At 35.1% G+C, this 24,177-nt stretch overlaps 1 protein-coding gene across 1 annotated transcript in view; it reads left to right on the top strand.

Annotated features, from left to right (window-relative positions):
• Positions 1 to 23,705, top strand: part of ACAP2 (ArfGAP with coiled-coil, ankyrin repeat and PH domains 2) — a 188,410-nt gene extending 164,705 nt beyond the window's left edge. Inside the window, exons 15-23 of the mRNA XM_006884177.1 lie at positions 45 to 114; positions 1,731 to 1,822; positions 3,373 to 3,557; positions 4,473 to 4,565; positions 8,419 to 8,606; positions 9,131 to 9,240; positions 12,928 to 13,038; positions 16,183 to 16,244; positions 23,299 to 23,705. Of these exons, the coding sequence (XP_006884239.1) occupies positions 45 to 114; positions 1,731 to 1,822; positions 3,373 to 3,557; positions 4,473 to 4,565; positions 8,419 to 8,606; positions 9,131 to 9,240; positions 12,928 to 13,038; positions 16,183 to 16,244; positions 23,299 to 23,399 (1,012 nt within the window). The 3' untranslated portion in view covers positions 23,400 to 23,705. The remainder of the gene's footprint in view (positions 1 to 44; positions 115 to 1,730; positions 1,823 to 3,372; positions 3,558 to 4,472; positions 4,566 to 8,418; positions 8,607 to 9,130; positions 9,241 to 12,927; positions 13,039 to 16,182; positions 16,245 to 23,298) is intronic.
• Positions 23,706 to 24,177: the final 472 nt, after the last annotated feature.

Genomic DNA, 24,177 nt, shown 5'->3' with positions numbered 1-24,177 from the left:
CTTGATAGTTTTATAAATGAATGCAATCTTGTTTTTCTTCGTAGGAGTCTTGGGGTTCACTTTTCAAAAGTCCGATCTTTAACGTTAGATACATGGGAACCTGAACTTTTAAAGGTAAGTGGAATATTTGCCTTAAAAATGTTTATATTTTTAGGTAAAATGCCCCATGATTTTGCAGTCTTTATTAATAAATTTATCACTTTCTCTTTTTAATGATGAACCACTTTATTTTGGAGTACATCTGAGGCTATTTTGACAAACCTTACATTTTCATAATGGATTTTTAAAATTGCAGAGTGCCTGTAACACTCCTAACTATAAGTCAGCTCATTCTCTAAGGAAATATAGCTTAATACATATTTTTGTTTTCTTAAAAGTTATCCTAGATCTTGTGACTCAGATTGATTATTTTCTACTTAAGAAAATAGATTTATTTGACCATTACTGTAGTCTCTTCTGTATATATTTATTTTAAAAACAAACGAAAATTTATTCTTTAATAGTTTAAGAGGCTAAAAAGTCCAAATTCAGGGTTCTGGCTTTGTCTGTCACTTCCAAAGAAAGGTCCTTGTTTTCTGCAGCATCTGTAACCTGATATTCTCACAAGTCCTCTGGGTGCTTGGCCTTCTATAGTGTCACAGAGCTGCTTCATGCAGGGGCCTGGCTCCACAAAGATGTGCATTCATTTCTCTCTGAAAATTTTGTTCTGAATATATTTGCATTTTTATTCTAGTTCATAGGTGATCCTTCAAGCTTTTCAGCTGTGTAAATTGCTATTTAAAATTGCTTTGTGGACTTATTGCATAAACATCTAAAAGATAAATTTTTTCTTAATCTGAAGCCTTCTTTAAATACATTCTATAGTTTGTTATGAATTCAAAGGAGCTGGATATAAAATTTACTGATCAGTTTTATAAAGATATTAATTCAATGGGTATAGATTAGAAAATTTGATTGACACACATCTCTCCACCTTAAGCCATGACTAAAATATTTTTAAAAATCTTTTTAAATTTGTCAATGTAAATTATAAGAAGAAAACAGTGTTTTTCAGTTCTGGGTTGTTCCAAACTTAACTTGTCTTGCCTTTGGCACTTTTCTTCAATTAATCCAACAGATATTATGAGCAATGTGTAGTAGCGTGTTAGTTATAGTGGGGAAATGGGAAACCAGTAGAGAAAATGGGCTGTGTATGCTGAAGGGTTTTAAAGTCAAGCTAGGAAAATGCTCATGTAATAGAGAGTAGGCTAGATGATAGATGTTATCACGTAAAGGTGAGGAGGCTTGAAACACAGATTACTGGAGATCAGAGACTACAGCCTTTGGTAGGAATACCCCAGGTGGTGTTTCATTCTGTTATTTACAGAGTCTTTATGACTTGTACCGTCCTCCATGGCACCTTATCTAGTTCAACAGCAAAATTATAATCTTTTCTTAATCCTTGTCTCATTTTGTTTTATTTTAAAATTTCTTTGTGAGATTAGAAATTAAATAATATATGGGAAGAGTTAGTTAACTATACTTTTGTTTATTTACTGTTAAATTGGTTTGTGTACAGAGTTTTCATACGTTGTATTTCACACTGACCTTCATTCATCTTGTGTTTCATCCAATCCTTCTCATTATTTTTAATTGTTTAAACATATATGCATGTAATTGTTTTGAGGATTAAAACTTTTATGATGCTTTTAGAAATGTATGGCTTATTTTTCTATCTTATTACCTAACAGCTTATGTGTGAATTGGGGAATGATGTTATAAATCGAGTTTATGAAGCTAAAATAGAACAAATGGGGATAAAGAAACCACAACCAGGACAAAGGTACTAATTTATTCCCTTATCATAATGGGCTCTACCCTCCTCCCCAAAATCAGGTGTGTATTTAGGTTTTCATTTTAATCAGTATATAATATTGAGGTATGAATGCTGAGAAGTGATCAATCATGACTGCTTTTGTGCAAGTATGTATCTCTTACTTGAGTATGCTAATTAGGTAATTTTATTGAGTGAATCCTCAGAATTTCTAGGTTTTGAAAATCTTAAAAAGTTAAGGCTCTACATAGAAATAGAAAAACTAATAGCAATTAAAAGTAGAACAAAAATCTTCTAGTAGAAAACCTTTAAGAAAGGATAACCTGTTCGTGAATATATTCAAGCATTGCATTTTTTATTATCTATAATGAATAATTTTATGTTGTGTGACTTAGTTCAGCAAGCGTTTGTTAATTACATACGTCATGCATGGTATTAAGATGATGAAGATTCAGAAACGGGAAGAATGGCTTCTTGGAGAGTGTTTAATTGCTGGGTTTGAAATCCTCTCTCTCGCCTTATCACTGCTGCGTCTGAACTCACTGATAGTTGATCCTCCAGTGCGTTTTCAGAGACTGTAAATTGCATGGGAGGAGATTGCCCATCGTTCTCCCTGAGAGCAGCTGGAGGATTTGAACCACCTGCCTTTGGGTTGGCATACAACTCACTAGGCCACTCGAACTCCATATGGATGGATGGATGTGTGCATATATATGTGTGTGTATATGCACACCGCCCCCCCCACCCCCCATAGAATTTCCAAGGCCAGAAATCTTTGCAGAACTAGATTGTTACTACTGTTATTGTGTACCATTGAGTCGGAATTGACTCATAGCTGACTCTCCAGCAGTTTTTCAGAGGCTTAAATCTCACCAGAGGAGTTTGCCCATCTTTCTCTCATAGTAGTACAACTCCTTAACTTCAAGCCACCGGAATTCTCTGCCACCTCTTTTTCCCACCGAGGTTAATGGATTCAAATCAACCTTTTGGTTAGCAGCCCAGACCTTAACCACTACTCGACCAAACCTAAACAACTATATCTGAGTATATATTTATTTAATATTGATATGTATGTATGTACTTCCTGTATTATATTGATAAATAATGGGTGTGTATTTATATGTGTGTATGAAAAAAGGAAGAGCCGGTACCTAGAAGGTACATTAGATTTTGTGAATCTAAAGGTACTTTTAGCCTTAAGAATTCTTTCATTTTAGCATTAAAGTTTTATTTGCTCATAAGGCAATGATTGAATTTTGAGATTTTTATGCTTAACTAAACATTTATGTAGAAACAGTACTATTCTGATGTTACTTATCTCTAAGGTAATATCCCTTGAATCAGATTCTTGCTTGTATGACTCTGAATTGTTTCAGAGCTTGATATATGCTCGCCTTGTAGCCAGAGATCTAGACATTTTAAAACATGTTTCATATCACAAATCAGTTTTAAAAAAGAACACAGTTAGTGACTTTCTTTGAAAATACGTCAATATATAATTAATCTTTTCTATATTAGTTATGGTAAGCAGAGTATCATCATATTTTTCTGTGTCTCAGACAGGAGAAAGAGGCATATATCAGAGCAAAATACGTGGAGAGGAAATTTGTGGATAAATATTCCATATTATCATCACCTCCTGAGCAGGACAGAAACACTGGCTCCAAAAGTTGTGAAGAAAAGAGGCTGAGCATTTCCAAACCTGGGCCAGGGGACCAAGTCAGGGTACCAGCTCAAAGTCCAGGTACTACACAACTTGTGTATAGAGATATTTTCCTTAAAGGCAAAATCACTTTTATATTCTCCAAATAGCAACTGTAGGTTTTTAAATGCTTAAAAAAATTTTTTTAAAAATCTGTTTCCTTCTCGATAGTCTAAGGAAAGATTTAATTTCTTTGACTTTAACAGTTATATTTAAATAGTGCAAAGGTAATGCCTATTTCTAGGTAATATGTCTATTTTAAGAAATAATAATTCTGCATAAAATGCAAGGGGAGATGGGAAGTGTAAATCTACCATGCTAAAGACCCCTCAGTATCTGATTAACCACCTATTTTCCTTCCTATTTTTCCCTCCTAAATTTTCCCATTAACGTTTTTTCCTGCCCTTTTCCCTTCTTACTGCCTGCTCTATGCTTTGCTAACTTGCATGTCCCCAGTGGTTGCTGTTAATAGCGACGAGGCCAGGCGGGAGTCTCTGTTCTGTCCTGATGAGCTAGACTCACTCTTCTCCTACTTTGATACTTCTTCAAAACTACGTAGTAGTAAGTACTACTCTTGTGGAGCATTCCAAGTCTGTGCCAGTGGTCATTGTGCGGTGTGGCCATTTCTCTAGATGTCTCTCATTGTCTCAGATTCGCACACTTACAGTCATCCAAAAGAAACTAAACTTTTGCTACCCCTGACGTATTATGGGGTAGTGAGATGCATTATACTTCTGAAAATGTTTATTTTCAGGCTTTGCAATGATTCATATCTTGATAAGCAAAGAGTTCAAAAGGATTGCAATTGTTTTAAATGTTTTCTAAATGTATTCTGCTGGTGGTGGCTGCGTTTCTGCTGAAGTGTAGGAACTCATTTAAAAATCTATTTGTTTGTGGGATATTGTTTTCCAAGTGATTTGAACTTTAATCACTGGCTGATTTTTTTCTTTAAAACAGTGAAAAGTAACGACAGTGGAATCCAACAGAGTTGTGATGATGGAAGAGAATCTTTACCCTCCATGGTGTCGGCCAATAGTTTATACGAGCCTGGTGAGTGTGGGTGAAATTTGGTGTTAATTGATACTGCTTGTGGAAAAACACTTGTAAATGATTCATCATGATGACATAAGTTCTAAAGGGACTCGTTAGGCCTTTAGGACATTTAAAAGGAGGAGTAATACGGTTAAGTGAGAATGCCGCTGTTTCTGTTTACATTTGGGAGCGCTCTTTTCTCGCTGGGCATTCTTCCTGGTTTTGTGGTGTGTCCCAAAGTGCTCTGCCATAACTAAAACTCATTTTCACTCCACATGAATATATATATACACTTATTTCTTATTTTTTGGAAGTTCTAGTAAGTAGTTGCGTTGGCTGTCCAATGACATGCAGTTTGAATTGATCAGCTGCTCTGTAGTAGCAATTGACAGCCTCTAAAAATGAAGCGCTTGCTGCAGAGTGTCAAGGACTGCAGCCTTCAATATGGGTTGAGGCTCAATGTCAAGAAGACAAAGATTCTCATCACTGGACCAATTGGCAGCATCAGGATGGATGGTGAAGAGATTGAGATTGTTAACAATTTTAGTTTGCTTGGCTCCACAGTCAACACTCTTGACACCAGCAGCCAGGAAATTAAGAAACGTATTGAGATAGGAAAGTCTGCTGTTAGGGACCTCTCTAACGTACTGAAGAGCAATGGTGTCTCTCTGGAGACTAAGGTGCATCTGATACAGGCCATAGTCTTTGCAATCACTTGTTATGCATCAGAGAGTTGGACAATGACTAAGGAGGATAGAAGGAGAATTGATGCCTTTGAGCTGTGGTGCTGGAGAAAAGTATTGTGAGGGTACCATGGACTGCTAGGAAAACAAACAGATTCATCCTGGAAAGGGTCAAACTGGGCAGCTCCTTGGAGCCAACGATTCTGAGGCTCCATCTAACATACTTTGGACATGTTGTAAGGAGGGACTGGTCCTTGGAGAAGGACATCATGCTTGGGATGGTGGAGGGACAGCGCAGGAGGGGAGGCCCTCTATGAGGTGAATTGATTCAGTGACTGGGATAATCGGGATGGGTGTATTGAAGATGGTGCTATTGGCCCAGGACAGAGCAGAGTTTAGGGCTGTTGTACATAGGGTCGCTATGAGTCCCAAGCAACTTGACGGCACATAACAACAACACAACAACAACAAAAATACCCTGCTAGGGGGACACCTTTTAGTCATCCTGGCTCAACAGCACATACCAACAACATCAGTTAGTCTTTTTTTTTTCTTGTGATTGTCTCTTCCTACCAGGAACAAGTACAACAGCTCCCTCCACATTAGATGTTTTTTTTTCCTAATCTATACTGTATTCTGCCAGTGTCTATCTGATTTTAGTGATTAGGATCTCAAAGAATACTCAAGTATTCTTCTAGTCATTTGACTTCTTGTACAGAAATTTTTAATGTTATTGGACCATCTTAGAGGAGAAGTGAGGTTTGGTCCTTTATTGAATTTTTTCTGAATTCTTTATTGTTGCTTCTGAGTATTTAACTTCACTTGATTAAAAGCATGAAAGTGGATTCATTGCCAGGGCATTGGAACTGATTTTCTAGTGCATTTTCAGAGGCTGGAAATTACATGAGAGGAGATTCTTTGTCTCTTCACTCAGGGCACCCGGTATATTTGAACTGCATACCTTTGAGTTAACAGTACATTGCCTTACCCTCTAGGCCACCAGAGCTTCCTATAAGGATAAGTATATTCAGGCTTTTTACTGCATTAAGACCATTATTGTAAAAATAGAAGGATAACTAGTAAGATGTATATCAAAGTCCAAAAGAGGGGAAATAGGGACAGGACGGCTCAGGGTAGATGGGCGGGCATTATTAGGATGACAGAGCTTGTTGGGTGGAGGGGGTGGAGAGAAGGAAGTAGGAACGATCCAGTGGGGACCTGAAGAGATGAGTATAAAACACAAATGTAGGAATGTGTGAAATGCAGTGTACATGAATGATAAATAATGTATATGAATTTTAAATGCAAATCAATAAAAAATAAAAATAAATGGGGGGAAGTGTGTATGCACTTTTGGTCTGATATAAAGTAATTGTGTTTACTTTTGTTTTGGGGTGTTTTTCTGAAATGTGTTACTTTATTATTTTTTTAATAATTTTTTCTTTAAATTATGATTTTAATGAAAGTTTACAGAAAAGTTAGGTTTTCATTCATTCATTGTTGCTCATTTTTACCCCTTCCCCCTCCCCAAGTAAACTTACTTTGTTTTTTTAAATATTCATTTATTGTTGCACAATTACCTTCGCCCTCCCTTGTTCTCTTTGTAAGGTACCTCTTATTTTGGAATGCTGACAGAGCTACTAATTAATGTCTAAAACTGAAGGTTACATGTCTGGAGAATAACTGTAAATTTAGCGTGTAAAACTGTGAATTATTGCAAATTCAACTCAAAGATAAATTCACTATTTGCTCCAAGAGAGAAAGATGAGCCTTCTCTCATGTCATTTAAGTCACCTGTGAGTCGATTCCAATTCAACAGCAATGAGCTGAGCTCAATATGATAAATTAGTGATAGTACAGATTTCACATGATGATTCATTTAAGAACTCATTTTCTTTGACACTTCATATGTATTTATTGAATTGACTTGATGCATACTCAGTCCACTTACTTTATGAATGATATTGAGGGAGGAAAAAGAAAACACAGTTACAAATTAATATCTTTGGCTCCATCCTTTACAACTGTTGTTGTTGTTAATTGTCATTCGGTCCTTTGTGATTCATGGTGACTGCATTGAAGGGGGGAACTGCTCCATAGAGTTGTCAAGGATGTGACCTTTTAGAATCCAGTCACCAGGCTTGCCTTCTGAGGTGGGTTTAAACTGTCAACTTACAGTAGTTGTTCTTTTTGCACCCCCAAGTATTCTTACTTGCAAGTGGAATTTGCACATAGTTGCTGAAATGCTGAGGTGATGCTGAGCAAATGACTGGGTTGAAAGTCTTCTGGGGATGAGGTGACTAGTGAGCAAGAACAGTTTTAGAATTTTGATCATTAGAATGTAAGTGGAATTAAAAAATCATAACAAGATGAAGAAAGGAAAAGAGATATTCAGGATGTAGAAAAATGCTAATCATATCCCAAACATGGTGTGTACAAGTCAATAAGATATGATGCTTGCCTTCAGGAATTGCATCTTGTGCAAAGGGCATATATAAACAGGTAATTACCGTAGGAATTGGCATTATAATGCGAGGACAGTGAGGTAGAGGGAGAAACTTGAAGAGAAAGAGATGATGATTGATGTTGATCTTAAAGAATGGGCATTTTAGAAAAGGTACATAAGGCTGTTTTGAGCATTGTAAATGGGACCTGAAGAGGCATGTGATCCAGCATGCCATGCTAGGTTAACAGTCGACAGAGTCAGTAAGCAAAGGAGTGGAAAGATCAAATCTGCTTTTTGTTTGTTTTTACAGTAGCTGATGTGTGTTGAGAGAGAACATTTATCTATAGTTAAACATTCCTAGATTCCTAAGTCACATCTTTTGAGTTTGGATTCAGGCTCTGCTACTTAAGAGCTGTGTGACCAACTTCTCTGTGCATGAATTTCCTTGTCTGTACTGTCCACTGTCCAGTTAGTAAAAGTATGCACCTCATATTGATGGTGTAATGACAGAATGGGAGCTAATACATGAAAAGCACTTAGAAAGTTGCCTATATTGCAAATGTGTTAACTTCTTTTGTGAGGACGAAAGTGTCTCCCATGGATCTTCTCTGTAACATTGTGGTTTGTTTGTTTTTCCTTCCTGTAAGATTTTTTTCTTTCATGTAAGATTTTGTGTCGTAGTACACTGCCTTCATTTCCAGTATAAGCCCTTTTTTTTGGTGTATTTGTGCTTCATTTTCAGAAGGAGAAAGGCAAGAATCTTCTGCTTTTCTGGATTCCAAACATCCTAACCCAGGACTTCAGCTTTATAGGGCTTCATATGAAAAAAATCTTCCTAAAATGGCCGAAGCTTTGGCTCACGGTGCAGATGTCAACTGGGCTAATTTGGAGGAAAGCAGCGCCACACCACTTATCCAGGCCGTACTAGGGGTATGGATTTGTACATTGAGGTGTTCAGTATATTTTTTTAAATGATAATTTGTTCTTAACATGGCTTTTTATTATTTACTATATCATATTTTTTATTATTAATACAGTATTAATTAAGAAACATTTACTTACTAATAATTAATACAGTATTATAAATATTTATTAGTATGATGGTTATTGTTATTGTTTAAGAAATGTGTGGGAACCTAGAAAAAACATTTACAGCTTGTAGTGATTTCTGAGCATCATATTTGATTATTTAAGCTCAAATTTTTTCTTAATGGGAGAGAATTCTGATCATGAAAGTTGAATGTTTTGGTAGATCACAAATGGCCTATTGAACTCCTGTTAGAATTAGTTCTTTGGGTTGGAGTGAGGGTCTCCTTTCTGTTACTGAGATTCAAATGGGAAGGCTTATCGAGTAAAGTAAATGGAACTCTCCTGTTCTTAAATAGAAATGTACTGTGGTTTCTTGTTTGGTATTTTTATACTTAATTTTCTTCTCTCTTCCTCCCACCCCACAGGGTTCTTTGGTGACATGTGAGTTCCTCCTACAGAATGGTGCTAATGTGAACCAAAGAGATATACAAGGGCGGGGACCACTGCACCATGCCACCGTCTTAGGACACACAGGGTGAGCCATACTGGTTTAATGTTAATGTGTTCCTATTGGAAAAGAAAAATACTATAAAATAAACGTTTTACTATTGGTCAGGTTAAGGTCACTAGGGTAGAATGTGTAATGCTTTCCTATGACTTTGATTGTCATGAGGAAATGTGGAAATAGTTTGCTCAGAAAAAATCATGTTAAATACAAAAGCTACAAATATTTTTTGGACTCAATTTAGCATTTTGAATAAAAACAACAGAGCTGTTTTTATTTTAAAATGACAAATAGTCATACCTTTTAAAAAATTTTAAATAGCCAAGTAAATGACAAAAAAAGTTGTTTTTAGAAGATCTAAATGAAGTAAAAAGATTAGCCTTATTTGAAAAGTGTGTTATAACTGGTTGTTTTTTTAATAAAATAGAAAGCTTGGCATGTTGTGTCTTAATTTTAATTTCTTTAAAAGTATTTCTAAATATCTTCTTTGACTCAGTGATTTATTTCCATATATTGTGAATTTCTCAAATTTTTCTTTACTGTTGAGTTCTAATTTAATTCCATCTGATTGGAAGACATACTTTGTATTTTTACTTTTCACAAAGATTCACTGAGTTTTATTTCATGCCTCAGCAGATGATCTTTTCTGGGAAACATTTTCTGTGTACTTGTGAAGAACTTGTAATCCTTTTACTGAGTGGAGTGTTTTATAGATAGCCATTTGGTCTAGTTGGTCTACAGTGTCATTCAAGTCATCTGTTTCCTTACTGATTTTCTGTCTAGTTCTATCCATTATGGAAACTTTGGTATTGACGTTTCTTTTACTATGTAATTGTTTATTTCTTCCTTTCTGTCACTTTTTGCTCTGTGTATTTTGGTGTTTTTTATTGTGTGTATCTATATTTATAATAGTCACATTTTGCTAATAGATTGACTGTGGTTTTAGTCTATTTTGTTTTATTTTAATACAGCCATTTAGTTTTTCCATTGTTGTGTAAATGTATATAGTACAATGTTTTTTCCATAAATTTATTTTCATTCTATTTGTGGCTTCGAATCTAGACTGTTTCTCCTGCAGACAACATATAGTTGAATCATGGGTTTGATCATCCTGATGACCTCTTATTTGGATTGGATTAATAAACATTTAATGTCATTGATGTTGTTGGATTTTTGTCTGTCATCTTACTTTTTGTTTTCCATATGTTGGTGTTTCTTGTAAGGTGGTCTTGCTAGCAATAAATGTTCTCATTTTCTTTATCTGATTTTTTTCTTCATACTGTTTTTGCCTTTTTCAATCATAGCTCAAGCTTCTTAGTTAACAAGTGTTTTTTGCACTGAGAATTTTGATTGTGTTAGCCCATTGACATGTAGCCTCCATACTATATGAAGTATAAGAAGTTAGCTATTAATGTTTTTGAGATTCTTTTGTGGGTGACAAGTTGATGTCCCCCTCTTATTTTTGTACACATTTATTGTATGGCCTAATAGTAAGGAGTTGTTTTTCCAGCCCAAAGAGTGGCAGTTCAAATCTATTAGTGCCCAGTGGGAGAATGATGCAATTAACAGCCCCTGTGCACTTTACAGTGTCTGGAAATCCGCTGGAGGGTTAGCTATTAGTAGGTTCTTACTGGACAGCACACAGCAACAACATTGCTATATGAGTTTATGTTCACATTTCTTTATTCATTTTTTTCTTTCTGTTCTTTGACTTGCATAAATTTTATCTAGAGTCTCAAGTTTGCCAAATTAGTCTTTTAAATCTAGGCTTAAAAATGTCCTTGTTTATGTTTAATTTGTGAAAACTACTGCTCTGTTCCTATTCTCCATATATTGAGATATTGTCATCAAACCATTCTTAATTCTTTAGTTAAATATGCTTGTAATTCTGTGAAAATACTTCTTTTTAAAAAAAAATTTTTATTTTATTTTTGTGTGTGTACCGTCAAATGGACCTGACTGGTACAGGAGGAAATTGACCCTCCTTCTCCAGCAGAACATCTGGTGGATTCGAACCACATACCTCTGGGATTACAGTGCAGCTTCTTGCCACTAGGCCACCAGAGCTCCTGAAAATATTTCTAATGACTACTTTATTTTTATTAATGATTTTTTAATTAATTTTAATGAAATTTTATAGAGACTTAGGGTTTCCAGTCATTCATTGTTGCAGTTTTCTCCCTACCTACCGCCTCTCCCCAAATTCACTCTTCTCCTTGAAAAGAAAGAAAAACTCTTTCATTGTTATGCAATCCCTCCCTGCCAAGTTCACTCCACTATGCAACCTTCACTCTGGATTTCTGTAATGAAAAGAATGGCCCTTCATATATCCCTTTTAAACAGATCTCTCCCTCATCTGTTTCAATGCAATATACATCATTCCTCCCCTCCTTTTCTGTCTTCCCTCAACCATGATGTCAGTCCCGTTTTACAACAGTGGCCTTATGCAGTATTTGTCCTTGTGTGACTGAGATATTTTACACAGCATAATGTCCTCCAGGGTCATCCATTTTGCATATTTCATGAGTTCCTTATTTTTCAATGCTACATAGTATTCCATTGTGCACATATACCAGAGCTTTTCTATTCATTCTTTTGTTGATGGGCCCTTGGGTTGCTTCCAGCTCTTTGCTATAGTGAACAAAGCCACAATACACATGGGTGCACATATATCTGCTTGGGTGGCAGTTATGGTTTCTTTAGGGTAAATTCCCAGTAGTGGAATTGCTGGGACAAATGGTATCTCTATTTGCAACTTTTTGTGAAAGTGCCAGACAGCCTTCCATAGTGTTTGCACCACTTTATACTCCCACCAACAGTGAATAAGTATTCCAGTTTCTCCACTCCTCGCTAGCATTTGTTGTTTGTTGTTCTGTTAATTTTGCTGCTATTATTGGGGTGAGATGATATCTCATAGTTGTTTTGATTTGTATCTCTCTTGGAGCTAGGGATTTTGAACATTTCTTCATGTGCTTGTTGGCCATCTGAATGTCTTCTTTAGTGAAGTGTCTGTTCATATCCTGTGCCCATTTTTTAAATTGTGTTATTTACTTTATCTTGTTGTGGTTCTAATTACTACTTTTTTGTCTTCTTGTTGTTAGCTTCAATACATCATCATTCTCATGGACAGGTCCTCCTTTTCCACCCACCCCTGTAATTTAAAAAAGATCATATTTAACTCATTCTTTGTATTTCTTTTCCTGGATTAAACATTCCTCTCAATTCTTCATAGACTCCATTTACTCAGTCTTTATCCTTTTCATTTTGCTTTAACTTTTGTCATTTTCTTTATTTGCTATGATTATCTATGGAGTGTTACAGGAGGATTACTTCCTTGTCTTTGCTGTTGTATTGTCATTAGTGTATTATGTATTATGATGTTTAATATTGCTTTGCCTTCACTGATTCCCCAATAATAACTACGAGTGATTTTTTTCATTTTACTTACCTGTTAAGAGATACCTATGTGTTTCTTTAAATGATGTTTGTGAGGGGTTGTTGTTAGTTGCCATTGAGTCAGTTCTGATCATAGCAGTTCAGATAATGTGACTTATGTAAAAATGTCTTGAGACATTAAAATCCATGTTCAGTATGTAGCTATAGAATGAACCAATAATGCCTAATAAAAATGTCATTTCCTTAATTAGCTAGTGGTTTTATTTTAATTTTATAATGAAAAATAACTTCGTGTTTGAAAATATTGGTTTCCTTAAACAGGCAAGTGTGTTTATTTCTAAAACGAGGTGCCAATCAGCATGCCACTGACGAAGAAGGGAAAGACCCCCTAAGTATAGCTGTGGAAGCTGCCAATGCTGACATAGTGACCTTGTAAGAGTTTTTTGTCTTTTTCTTTTTAACTTAATAATACAGTCTATTACTTGTACAGGGTGTTAATATTGAGTTAACACATTGAGTTAATACATGCATATGCATTTACTTTAAAAGTAATTGATAAAAAAGATAAATGATTTTTTACAATATATTGCATCTTTCTCTATATGCTTTGTTGTTGTTGTTGTGTACTGTCAAATCAGAACCAATTTCTAGCTGACTTTTCTGTGTGTTTTCAAAGGTGGAAATGTATGAGACGTGGGGGGTAAGCAGAGATTGCCCATTTTTGTCTTGTCAGTATATTTTAAAGGTATATTATTTGATCTTCACAACACTTTGTAAAGGAAGCATTATTATTATTATTAATTATCATCATCCTCATTTTTCACGTGAGGAAGTCAAGCCATAGACAGTTTGAGACACTAGTCTAAGATCACACAGCTGGTCGGTACTAGATCTGAGATCAAAACCAATAATTCTAATTTTTAAGTCCATCATCTTAGCCTCTTCCTCCTGCGTGACCAGTACGTAGGGACTACTGGTATTTTTTTCTAAAATGTTAAACGCTTAGTACAGTGCTGCGGGGAAGTTGATAGAATAATAGGTAATTATTTATCTGCCTCAAAAATCAGAGTATTTTAGGTAGGGGTGACAGCTATATTGATGTTAGTTACTGTTGGAATTATGAAATAATCTTTAGGATTGCAGCACAGCTTCTTCTGACCTCTAGGCCATTAGAACTCCCTGGGCAATGATGGTTAGAAATCTGTTCATGTTTAGTTTTTGTCAATGAATTTTCCCCATGAATACCAAGTTAATTGTAATTTATTATTGTTTTTTTAAATTTAAAAGATAACAATGGTCTTGAGCGTAGCAGAGTAAAATGGAGCAGGATAGGGCAAGGCTTCCATATTTTTGTTCATAGTGTTGTGATGATTATAGTTAACTTGACCATCATAACAACAACAACAGCAAATCAACAAGGAAAATGTAATAAGATAGGAAAGAAAGACATTTGAGGTCTTAATGTGATTTTTATCTTTAGTTAAAATAGTTTGTTACATTTGAAATCTAGACATGAGATCATCACCTTCATGTAAAAAATGTCAAGGGTCCTTTGTGTGATGTTGCTTTTTTCATTGTGTCAGGCTGATTGAAACCCAGAATTGAGTATCCCTTACCACTTGAGTAGAGTTATTTCAGCCACACTGTCAAATCTCAATAATTCACAAGAATAAATTCTTGAACCTCTAGAGCTCTTGCTGAGAATTCTGACTTGCCGTGTATACCCCACCTTTACAACTATGAAAATATAAACAAAACAGTCAAATGTGCTTTCCTTATCCTTAGTACTGTTCGCTTTCTAGAGGCAATGCTATGGTATGGAAGCTGTTTTGGAAAAAAATACTTTAAAACTGTCAAATCAGTTTAGAGGTAGGATTGGAGAAAGAATTTACGGGGGGGGGAAAAAAAGTCCAAATGGCGCAGAGGCACTAACTCTAGCTTTAACTTTATAGGAAATTTCTATGTAGTTGCGATTCCTTTTCTAAAAAAATTTTGCCCAGAGTTTGTTTAATTTTTTCTTTTACTTTATGTGAGGATTTGAAATTTCACTGAGTAATTTAAAAAAATAAGTACCCTCTCTTCAAATCTGACTGCAAAGGGAAATTTATGGTGGTATTAGTAATTCACACAGGGTTGAGAGAAGAGACGGAGAGTGTGTGGAGCTTTGAAGGTAGGAAATGGTCGTGGCACATGCTGCAGATCCCAGAGTGGGCACACAGAAGTGAGCTTCGAAATCTGGGCAGGCAGTCACCCTATAGGGCAGGAAGTAGTACAGAGTGGAAGTGGGATACTACAGGCAACATTTGCTTATTTTCAGTGTTGCTTAAAGTTAGCAAAAATACAGGAGGACATTTTAAACTTTTGGGACTAATACTACATGATGATTTACCTGCTGGGAGGGTGGTTGTTGTTTTGTGCTGTTGGGTTGTAACTAACTCATAACGGACTTCCAGGGAGTTTTCAGAGGCTGTAAATTTCACAGGAAGAGACTGCCTGTCTTTTTCTTTTGGAGCAGCTGGTGGATTTGAACCACTTGTCTTTAAGTTGGCAGTACAACTCCTTACAATAGTTCACCAAAGCTTTTTATTATCATTCAGAAACAAATAATTAAGAAATCTTTTGAAAACTCTCATGGCTTAGTGTGTAAGGAGCTGTGTTGCCAACCCACGGGCAGGTTGTTCAAATCCACCAGCTCCCTCTGACAGAGAAAGAAGAGCACTCTTCTCCCTTATGATTTAGAGCCTCTGAAAATCCTCTGAAGGGTGAGATGTGAGTTGGTTCTGACTTGATGGCATACGACAACAACATATTCATTTAGGGAACTCTGAGGTCTTAGCTTTCAGGGAGTTGTAGTGCTATCCCAAAGATGGCTCCTCAGTGGCCATTCCAACCCAGAGAATGGGGGCATTCTCTTCCCATGAGATTTAGAGCCTCCAAAAAAGGAGGCTCAGCTGTGAGTTGGTTCTGGCTCCATGGCAGTAAGTTCAAGTTTTATAGTCATTTATTATAAAGTTTTATATATCACAGTATATTGCCACAGGTTGCAAATGCTTCTTATTCAGATATTGCACATTCTACTTCACCTTCCCTCGGGATGAACCCGAGTAAATGCATATAGGCTATTGCTTCCATATCATAGAAGCATTGATCTCAGCAGCACTTAAAACGCGTGACACGTTGTTGGAGCTAGGAGCTCTCTGCAGTCTGGAGGAAGCAGGCTGCTGGAGGTGCTACAGGGATTCTCCTTAAATTAAACTAAAACGTACTTGTATAAAATGTAATAATCTATACAAAATAGAAAAAATAATATATATAAAATGTACTTGTATAAAATGTAAATGCTTGTATAAATGTGTAAAATATAATTGTATATTATCTTCTATCAAAAATATTGGATGAAGGAGGATACATTTATTTTTGTATCTCAAGATAGACTAAAATTCAGTGTGTTGTAGTGATAAGTACTAATTGAAGAATTTTTTTAGTGCCTGTATTACCTGCTTATGTAACTCTAATGAGTTAATGAATGTCTGTATTGTGTAATACCACCTGAAATATCCTCTTCTATAATTCCAGGTTACGTTTAGCAAGAATGAATGAAGAGATGCGAGAATCAGAAGGACTTTATGGACAGCCAGGTCAATATTCTACTAATAACCATACTGAAATGCAGTATAAGAAATGCATTCAGGAATTTATCAGTTTACAATTGGAAGATTCATAGTTCTTGATCAAACTAACTTAACGTTGTAGAGTTTTTATAATCAACTTGTAAATTGTGAGTTTCTTAGGTGTGGCCTGTGCTCAGTGAATCCTTGGGGGGCTGAGTGCCAGAGTGTTAAGCAGCCCACCACTCGACCTATTGTAGCACATATTTACATGCTGTGTTTAACCTCCTGGCTGCTGACTTCCTTTATCTGATGTCCAGATGTCTTCCATATACATTCCAGTGAAACGAATGGAATAATAACGTGTTCTGTATATACTTAACAGCGGCACAATAAGGATTTTCTTTTTGGAATTCTTTTTAGCTGTCAAGTGACGATAGCATAATGGTTTCTTTATGTCATTCAGGGAATTTCTATGAATTGTGTTCAGGGAAAAAAAAACAACAAATCATCATATGCTTGGCATATAAAAAATCAATATGGAAAATATCAAGAAAGTTTATTGAGTTAAGAGTTTTGTACTCCAGTCAAAAAAATGAGTTGACGGGTAAAAGTGTACCATTAGGTTAAGAAGATCCTTGTGAGAGTCGAAGCTAATTTAAAAGAGAGAGGAAAAAGATCTTATTGAGTCTTGTAGCTTTGCCCCTAATCAGTTTTGTGCAATGTCTGTTGGATAGTTGAAGTGTTTAAATTTGATGGCAAAGTAGACTTATTAGAGATATCTCAACCTATGAGATCAGCTTATGTTTTAGTTTTTATTCATTTTCCCCATTGAGTCTAGATATCAAGCAAAGGAATAAATGTTGCTGATCAGATTCCTCTCTTGGGTAATCTCATCTTGATTAACCATTCTTCACCCAAAAGAAAGTCATTATTGGGCTTCTACTTTCATGAGTTGAAGTATATGAATCACTAATTTATTGCTTTTGAATTTATATACACATTAGTAAAAAGATATTCAGAGATTCATGACTAAAATCCAGTGTTCAGTTTGTAATGAGTATATTTGATTTTATCCCCCCAATAGATTTTGATATATTATTTATAAAGTGGCCTGGTAATATCATCTTTTTGTCTGATTTAAATATATGCTAAAATATCCGTGTTTTGTTAGCTTCAGGGAAGTCTAGTGGTGGAGTCTGTAGGGTGGTGCTATACACTGCTAGCACAAAAGCATTGCTTCTTTACAGTTCATCTCCACCAGTGACTCTGCAGGAGAAAGATGGGCAGTCTCCTCCTGTGCAATTTACAGCCTCTGAAAACCTGCCAGAGGGTCAGCTGTGAGTCAATTCTGACTCCTTAGCAATGAATGCAAGTGTGTTATGCTAGCTTCAATTGTTTTGCTTTTATTTTTAAGTGGATAATTAATGTAAATGTAAGGCCATCTTTTTTTCCCCTCAGAGGACTGTATTTACTACTTATTTTTGGTTTAAGTTAATAGAGAATAAGTAAGAACTTTGAGAATAAGGCACTTGAACTAGATGCTTCTAATCTAGGGTGCCCTTTTTAATCCTATGGATCGTACAGTACTGCTGACTCATGATATCCTAAGATATACGAGTGCTGATTAAGGGTGAAGTTTCAGTGTTCATTCTGGATCTCACCAATTTGTTTTAAACTTGAATGTTAGATTTTAAATAAGTTATAATTTTGTAGCAGATTAAATGAAATGATAGTATTACTAGGCCATTTTTGAGGCCTTTGTGTTTAAGCACTTTAAAATTAAAATTAGTCAGAGGATATGACCCAATAGTTCCAAGAGTGAACTTCAAGTTTTTAAGTTACAAATAATCATTTTTCCTGAAATTTTAAATGTAAATGTTTGGTCAGTGGATCTTTACTCTAAAGTATTTGCTGATGAAGTTACACCAAAGTGATTAATGAGAAGGTCAGTGGCTGATTTTCTCTGGAGTTGGGAAACTTAAAAGGATAGGGCCTACTCTGTTCTTGCCACTTCTGGTTCCACCCATGTTATTGGACTTCTACTGCTACCTTTGGGAACATTTGAATGTCTCTTTCATCACTGTCCTTTATGTATAAATTTATCCCTGCTCCTCACTTACCGACTAATACTTTATCTGACATTTTGCATTTATAACGATAATGAAAAGGGAGATTAATTTTGTGAGTTAATGCTGTACATCTGGCAGTAATGGGCACTGAGATGCAGAGTGAGAATGATGCTGGCTGTATTCGTTAAAGTTTATGCCAACATGGCTGTACCATCTTGCTCGGTTTCTAATGATGTGATTTGACAGTTCTTTTGTCATGTAGGTCCTACATTTTGAAAATGTAACCACATAGATAAGTGAAGAATGGGTGTATATATAAGTGTATAAATATATTTTCTATACATTAGTTAAGAATATTTTTTCCAAATTATTTATTTTATTTAAATGAAATATTGAAAATAAAATGCCCAAGACTTCATTTTAAACAAAATATTCTACCCATCTCCAATTTTAGTTTGGTAGTTAAAAAATGCATCAGAATTCTAGGTGGATCAGCAGATCTATTTTAGGATCCTATCAGTAATTGCTAGCTTTTCAGCCCATATTGAAAGCCTAATACTTAAAGTGGAACAATTTCATACTTAAACAGATGGCATGGTGAAATGGCCTAGTAGTGGTTTTGTGGGTTATTTCCTTTTATGAGTCTTGGGAGAAAGAGGTGCTTGCTTAGGTTGCGGCTTGCTCTTTCTCCTCGCTGCTTATTATACTAAACTTTTCTCTAATTGAATTTACCTAATTGTTTTATAGGACTCCTTTGTCTATTGTTCCTCACAATAAAAAGAAAACATCAGATTTTACATAACTTTCCCCTTGAATTTTATGTCTTTTGTTGTTCTTATTCAGACGATACATAGAAAAACGTAACAGCAATTCAATAGTTTCTGTATGAGCAATTTAGGGATATTGAGGATATTAACCTTAGAGGTTCCTAGCTCATCTTTTAATTTGCTGTTGTCAGTTTGATCCCATACAGATAGTTCTTGAGAGAGGAATCTTTTTGCTAGCTAAGCTAAACTGTTGTTTATTTTTAAGATGACTTCAGGGGATACTTTTGGTATAAGGTTTAAAGTTTATCTCAGGGTAATAGTTTCAGGGATTCATCCACTCTCCATGACTTCAGAAAATAGAGAGTCCATGAGAATTTGCAATTCTGTTCTGTATTCCCCCCACTTTGATCAAGTTTTCTTCTATAAAATCCTTGATCAAAATGTTCAGTAATGGTAGCTGGGACCTTATTCAGTTCTAGTCTCATGACAAAGGTGGCAGATATTTCACTTCTGCCTCCTGTTCCTAACTGCTTTCTTTGTTGCTCTAGGTGAAAAGAGAATGGTTGTTGTGCCTTGTATGGCCACTTAAAAGCTTTTAAGAGTTCAGGCACTAAGCAGTGAACTAGGAGGTAGAACAGAAACACTCAACATATTATTAAGCCGGTTAATTGAGATGAAATCCTGATCCTAAACCTCCAAACCAAGGAACCAAATCCCATGAAGTTTGGTAGTACAGAAGCCTCAACAACTACTACATTTTTGTCTTTGTTGTAAATAAACCTATTTTATGATTTTTCCAGTTCAACTTTTTACATGTATACAATTTATTGTTAGCAATGTCAATAATTGCTTTTGTCTGGATAATTTTTAAAAAGCAAGTATTTATAATCTTTTGATAATGAAGAGGCCAATTATTGAAAAGACTCAAATAGAATCTTTTTGGCAAACATGGACCCATTCCTAGAAAACTCAGCTTCTGAACCTTCTTTGACCCACAGAGACCTGGAACTCTTGGGTTTTTTGAAGAGGAAATACTGATTCCTGTTTTCTAGTAGGAAGATGTGTCCCTCGTTAGCAGTTCCTACAACGTAGTGTAACCAGGTGGAAGAGTGAACGTCACATGTAGCTCACAGTAATTGGAAACCAGCTTGGTGGTTCCCACTGTCTTTGGCTCCATGACTCCCCTTGGTAATGACAGTGTTTGTCAGCCCTTTGAGAGTCACTGCTTTAGTGAACTGATTATTGGAGTAATAGGTTGGGAAACTTTGGAAATCAGAGATCCTAATTAGTTTTTAAAAGGAAGTGATTGCAAGCCCCAAAAGGGCAAGAGGACCCATATACATGATAATCCGAGGAGCAGGAAGATCTTACTGTTGCCATCCTTTCTATAGGGCGTACATTTCACAAGCAAAGTCAGCAGAATCTTAGAGCATCATAACTGCTGTTGCAGTGGGTATTCTGAATACCAAAAGTTAAAAGCTATTTAAGGCTCTCAGTGCAAAGGAAGCAGTAAGCATTTTTAGAAACTCAGATCTGCCCGTGCACCCTTGAAAGTTGACTATTTCAAGAGAAATAGGATGTGGTTTGGCACTTCAAAGGTCATGTACAAATTTCGTGCAATTCATTATTTACCATTTAAATACTGTTAAATACACTTCCTTGAACATTCTGGGGCAGCATTCTGGGTTGTTGTTTATGTGTTTCAATGTAGACAAGTTAAATTTGCTTTGGGAAAAAATATGAAGGATTAAAAGTATGTTTAAAGTATAAAGAACCACACTGAAGTCCAATTTATGTCAATAATTATATTAAATATCTCAGTCCTGTTACATTTATTGTACTATAACATTTACCTTTTCTACAACACATTTTGAGGTCTAAGAAAGGTAGCATATTGGCAATGTGCTGTCTCGTTAGAAACTGGACGTGAACATGTTTGTGCGTGTGTGTGTATAAAGGTGGAAACTTCTTTTTTGTATTGTATTAACTCTTTTTAAATGTATTCAGTCAGTGAAACCAATGATGTACTGTGTCAAGTAGCACCAATACTTTTCTTCAAGGAAACTTTTAATTAAACAAATGAAAGATTTTATCATTTGTTCTGCATGGTACAATGGTTATACTAAACTGTACTTGTGTAGTAGGTACTGGATAACTTAAAAACAAAAACTGGAAAAATATAAAAAGAAAAAATCCTACAGCTTGTTCTACGAAATATGCATTGCTAATAGTAGAAGCCATATATTGCCATTGTACTGTTGTAAAACTTGAGAATGTTCATCTGGTGCTCTCTGTATAATATTTGGTATTAGCATTGGCTAGATTTTCTTCTAATTCTTCTTGAATGTATCATGTGTGCCTTTTAAGTTGGTTTTGATGTTGAATGGTAAAATCAGTGTGGTATTTTTGTATTATGATAAACTGCACTTTATACTTTCTTGGAAAGTAAAATTCCAGGCTCCAGTTTAAATAGTATTTAAAATATTTATAATGTTTACAATAAATATTTTAATTCAGTATCTAAGAATAAGAAAATTTAAAAAACATTTTGTATGGTTTGTTATTTGCTATTTCATGTTGCTTCCTTCTCAGTTTATTTTGTATCTTTGAGAATGGCTAAAAATAGGAATAAAGTTTGTTTTTTAATGGGAGAGAAGATTTTTATGAATAATTGGGTGAATTTGGAATACCTCACAATTACTCCAGTATATAAATTAATATTTTGGTTGCATTGGTAATCATTATGAGGTAAAAATTATTCTAAATCATCCTAATATGATACTGTTTTTTAGTTTCTTTTTACTAAATTACAGTTATTTGTTGTAATTGATTAACCTAGAACCAGTTAGCCCCTAAAATTCTAGGATTAAATGAGAAATGTAGATATATTAATAAATTGCCTTCTGAACACTAAATATTAAAATACTTAGAAAACTTTCCTTGACAATCTTAGGCAGTGCTGTTAGAAATCTTCACTAGAGCTTTCTCTCCCTCTCTCAACTTTTTACTTTTGTAGCTTTCGTTATAACATCTGTTACCTCAAAAATTTATTTCTTAAGAGCTGATGAAAGTGCACTGTTAACAGCTGTAGCAATTAGTTTGTTAAAAGATGGATGCAAGATATTTTATGGGAAATATCTATGAAACTATGGCAACAGTGTCCACCTAGAAGGACATTTGATAGTCTAAATCTTGAAAATAGTATTATGCTAGGCGTCTGTAGAAAGCCAGGTATAGCAGGAAGCGCTCATGTTGAGTGCTTGAAAATAAGATTTTGCTTTACACAAATCCTTTGCCCAAGGAATTAATCTGTACCTTTGTATATGTGTATATATTTAGTATCAGTATCTATAATTGACAGCTCTACAAGCATATTTGTACATATATACTTACATTAATAACATAATCTTATTTGTTACTCTTAACAGATATCTTTAGTATATAACCTAATTTTGTTTGCATTCATACTCCTATGAGCTACAGTAGACAAAACTCTCCTAACTAAATGGTATACTATGGTTTTACAGTCATTTTCTAGGCTTTATTATTTTATAAGCTTTGTAAGCTGGAATATGCCCACTAGGTGTAGTTCATTAGTTTTAAATAAAAATCAAAAGTCAGGCCAAAGAGTTACTTTTTCACATGTCTTTTGAATTAACATGATTTTAACTTAAAAGATAATATTAACACGGAGGCTTGCCCCCATCTGATTATCAGCTTGCCTTGTGATAATAACTTGCATCCATTAAAAACATTAGTATTTGGTTTTGATAATTTCTTTTGGCCGTTACCAAGGAACGTGTTTAAAGAATGCCTTGTTTTCTATACCTCATTTAGAATGACTTTTTCTCATGTGTTAATAAATGTGTTTCTTTACATTGCTTTACAACCCTTGCATCTTGGCTCTTTTCTAACTCCGAGCTTCTCTCTGTGGCTGCATTGAGGGGCTTTCTTCAGGTACTGCTTTTTTCTTTTTTTTTTTTTTTTCTTTTCTTTCAGTATACCCTTTCCTGGCTTTTATATTTAGTTCTCTTTCCTTCTAAAAATTGCTCATCTGAAAATGTTTTTAACGCATCGCCGCAAATGACGGCAAAATGTGTTTCTAAGCACGGTCGTCAATGTAAAAGTGTGCGGCAACATGTTAATGTAATGAATTACAAAATTGTTACTAGTCATAAGAATGCATGTTGTTTATTTGTAATTTAATTGTGTAAATTTTTAAAGTGTCATTTTCTTTTCATGCAGGTGATGAGACCTACCAAGACATTTTTCGTGACTTTTCCCAAATGGCATCCAATAATCCGGAGAAACTAAATCGTTTCCACCAAGATTCACAGAAATTCTGAATTTTTTTTTTTTTTTTAAAGTAGGAGGAAGTAATAAACCCAATGATCTCCTAATATGTACAGCTGAAAACTCACACATTTTTACTGTTTTAAGACTACTTACGTAATTTGAGTAGATACTGAGTAGGTTAGGCAAAAAAGGTACCCATTCAGTGATGCTTATAGAAATAAAAACCCAGGTCTCAAATAGTTGGGAGAGGAACCTACTTTAGAACCTCTTTTTCATTATCCCCCCCATAAGCCTGTTTAATAGGCTGTTTGTATAGATAAAAGTAAAATATAGACGTAGGCTGTCTCTAGGCTACAGTATGTTAAAGGGTTGCACACAATCTCTCTTGTTTTTTCCCCAAGTGGATTGTAGTGAATTGAGTTCTTCATACTTTGTATCTAGAATCGTTCAATCAAGTTTGTCTGTGCTGACTGGGAGTCAGAAGCCGTCTTAAGAATAAGTCTTTTCTAGCTTTCTGATGATTTTTGGAGGTTCAGAAGCAGTGTGCCTGTGGTTCTTTTATTCCTGCTGTTGGCTGTAGATTAGCAATAATACACAAAATATACAATTTAATCATTAGAAATAGATAAAATGTTTCCCCCATTTACTCACAAATACAGTTTTAGATGCCAAGTCAGTGTCGTGTACTTTGATGTATATAAAATGGCTCTATAGGTAGACATAGCCCAATCAGTTCTTTAGATTGAATTCATTTTATGAAGATAAAAGACACCTTCAAAACTTTCTTAATCACTGCAAGAAATGTCATTAAAACCTTGCCAAATTTAT

Source organism: Elephantulus edwardii, unplaced genomic scaffold (genome assembly GCF_000299155.1).
Source record: "Elephantulus edwardii isolate Elephantulus edwardi_28Jun2011 unplaced genomic scaffold, EleEdw1.0 scaffold00032, whole genome shotgun sequence".
In the NCBI taxonomy this organism is placed as follows: Eukaryota; Metazoa; Chordata; class Mammalia; order Macroscelidea; family Macroscelididae; genus Elephantulus; species Elephantulus edwardii.
The sequence above is the reverse complement of the archived record's forward strand: the minus strand, read 5'-3'. Positions and strand labels throughout refer to the sequence as shown.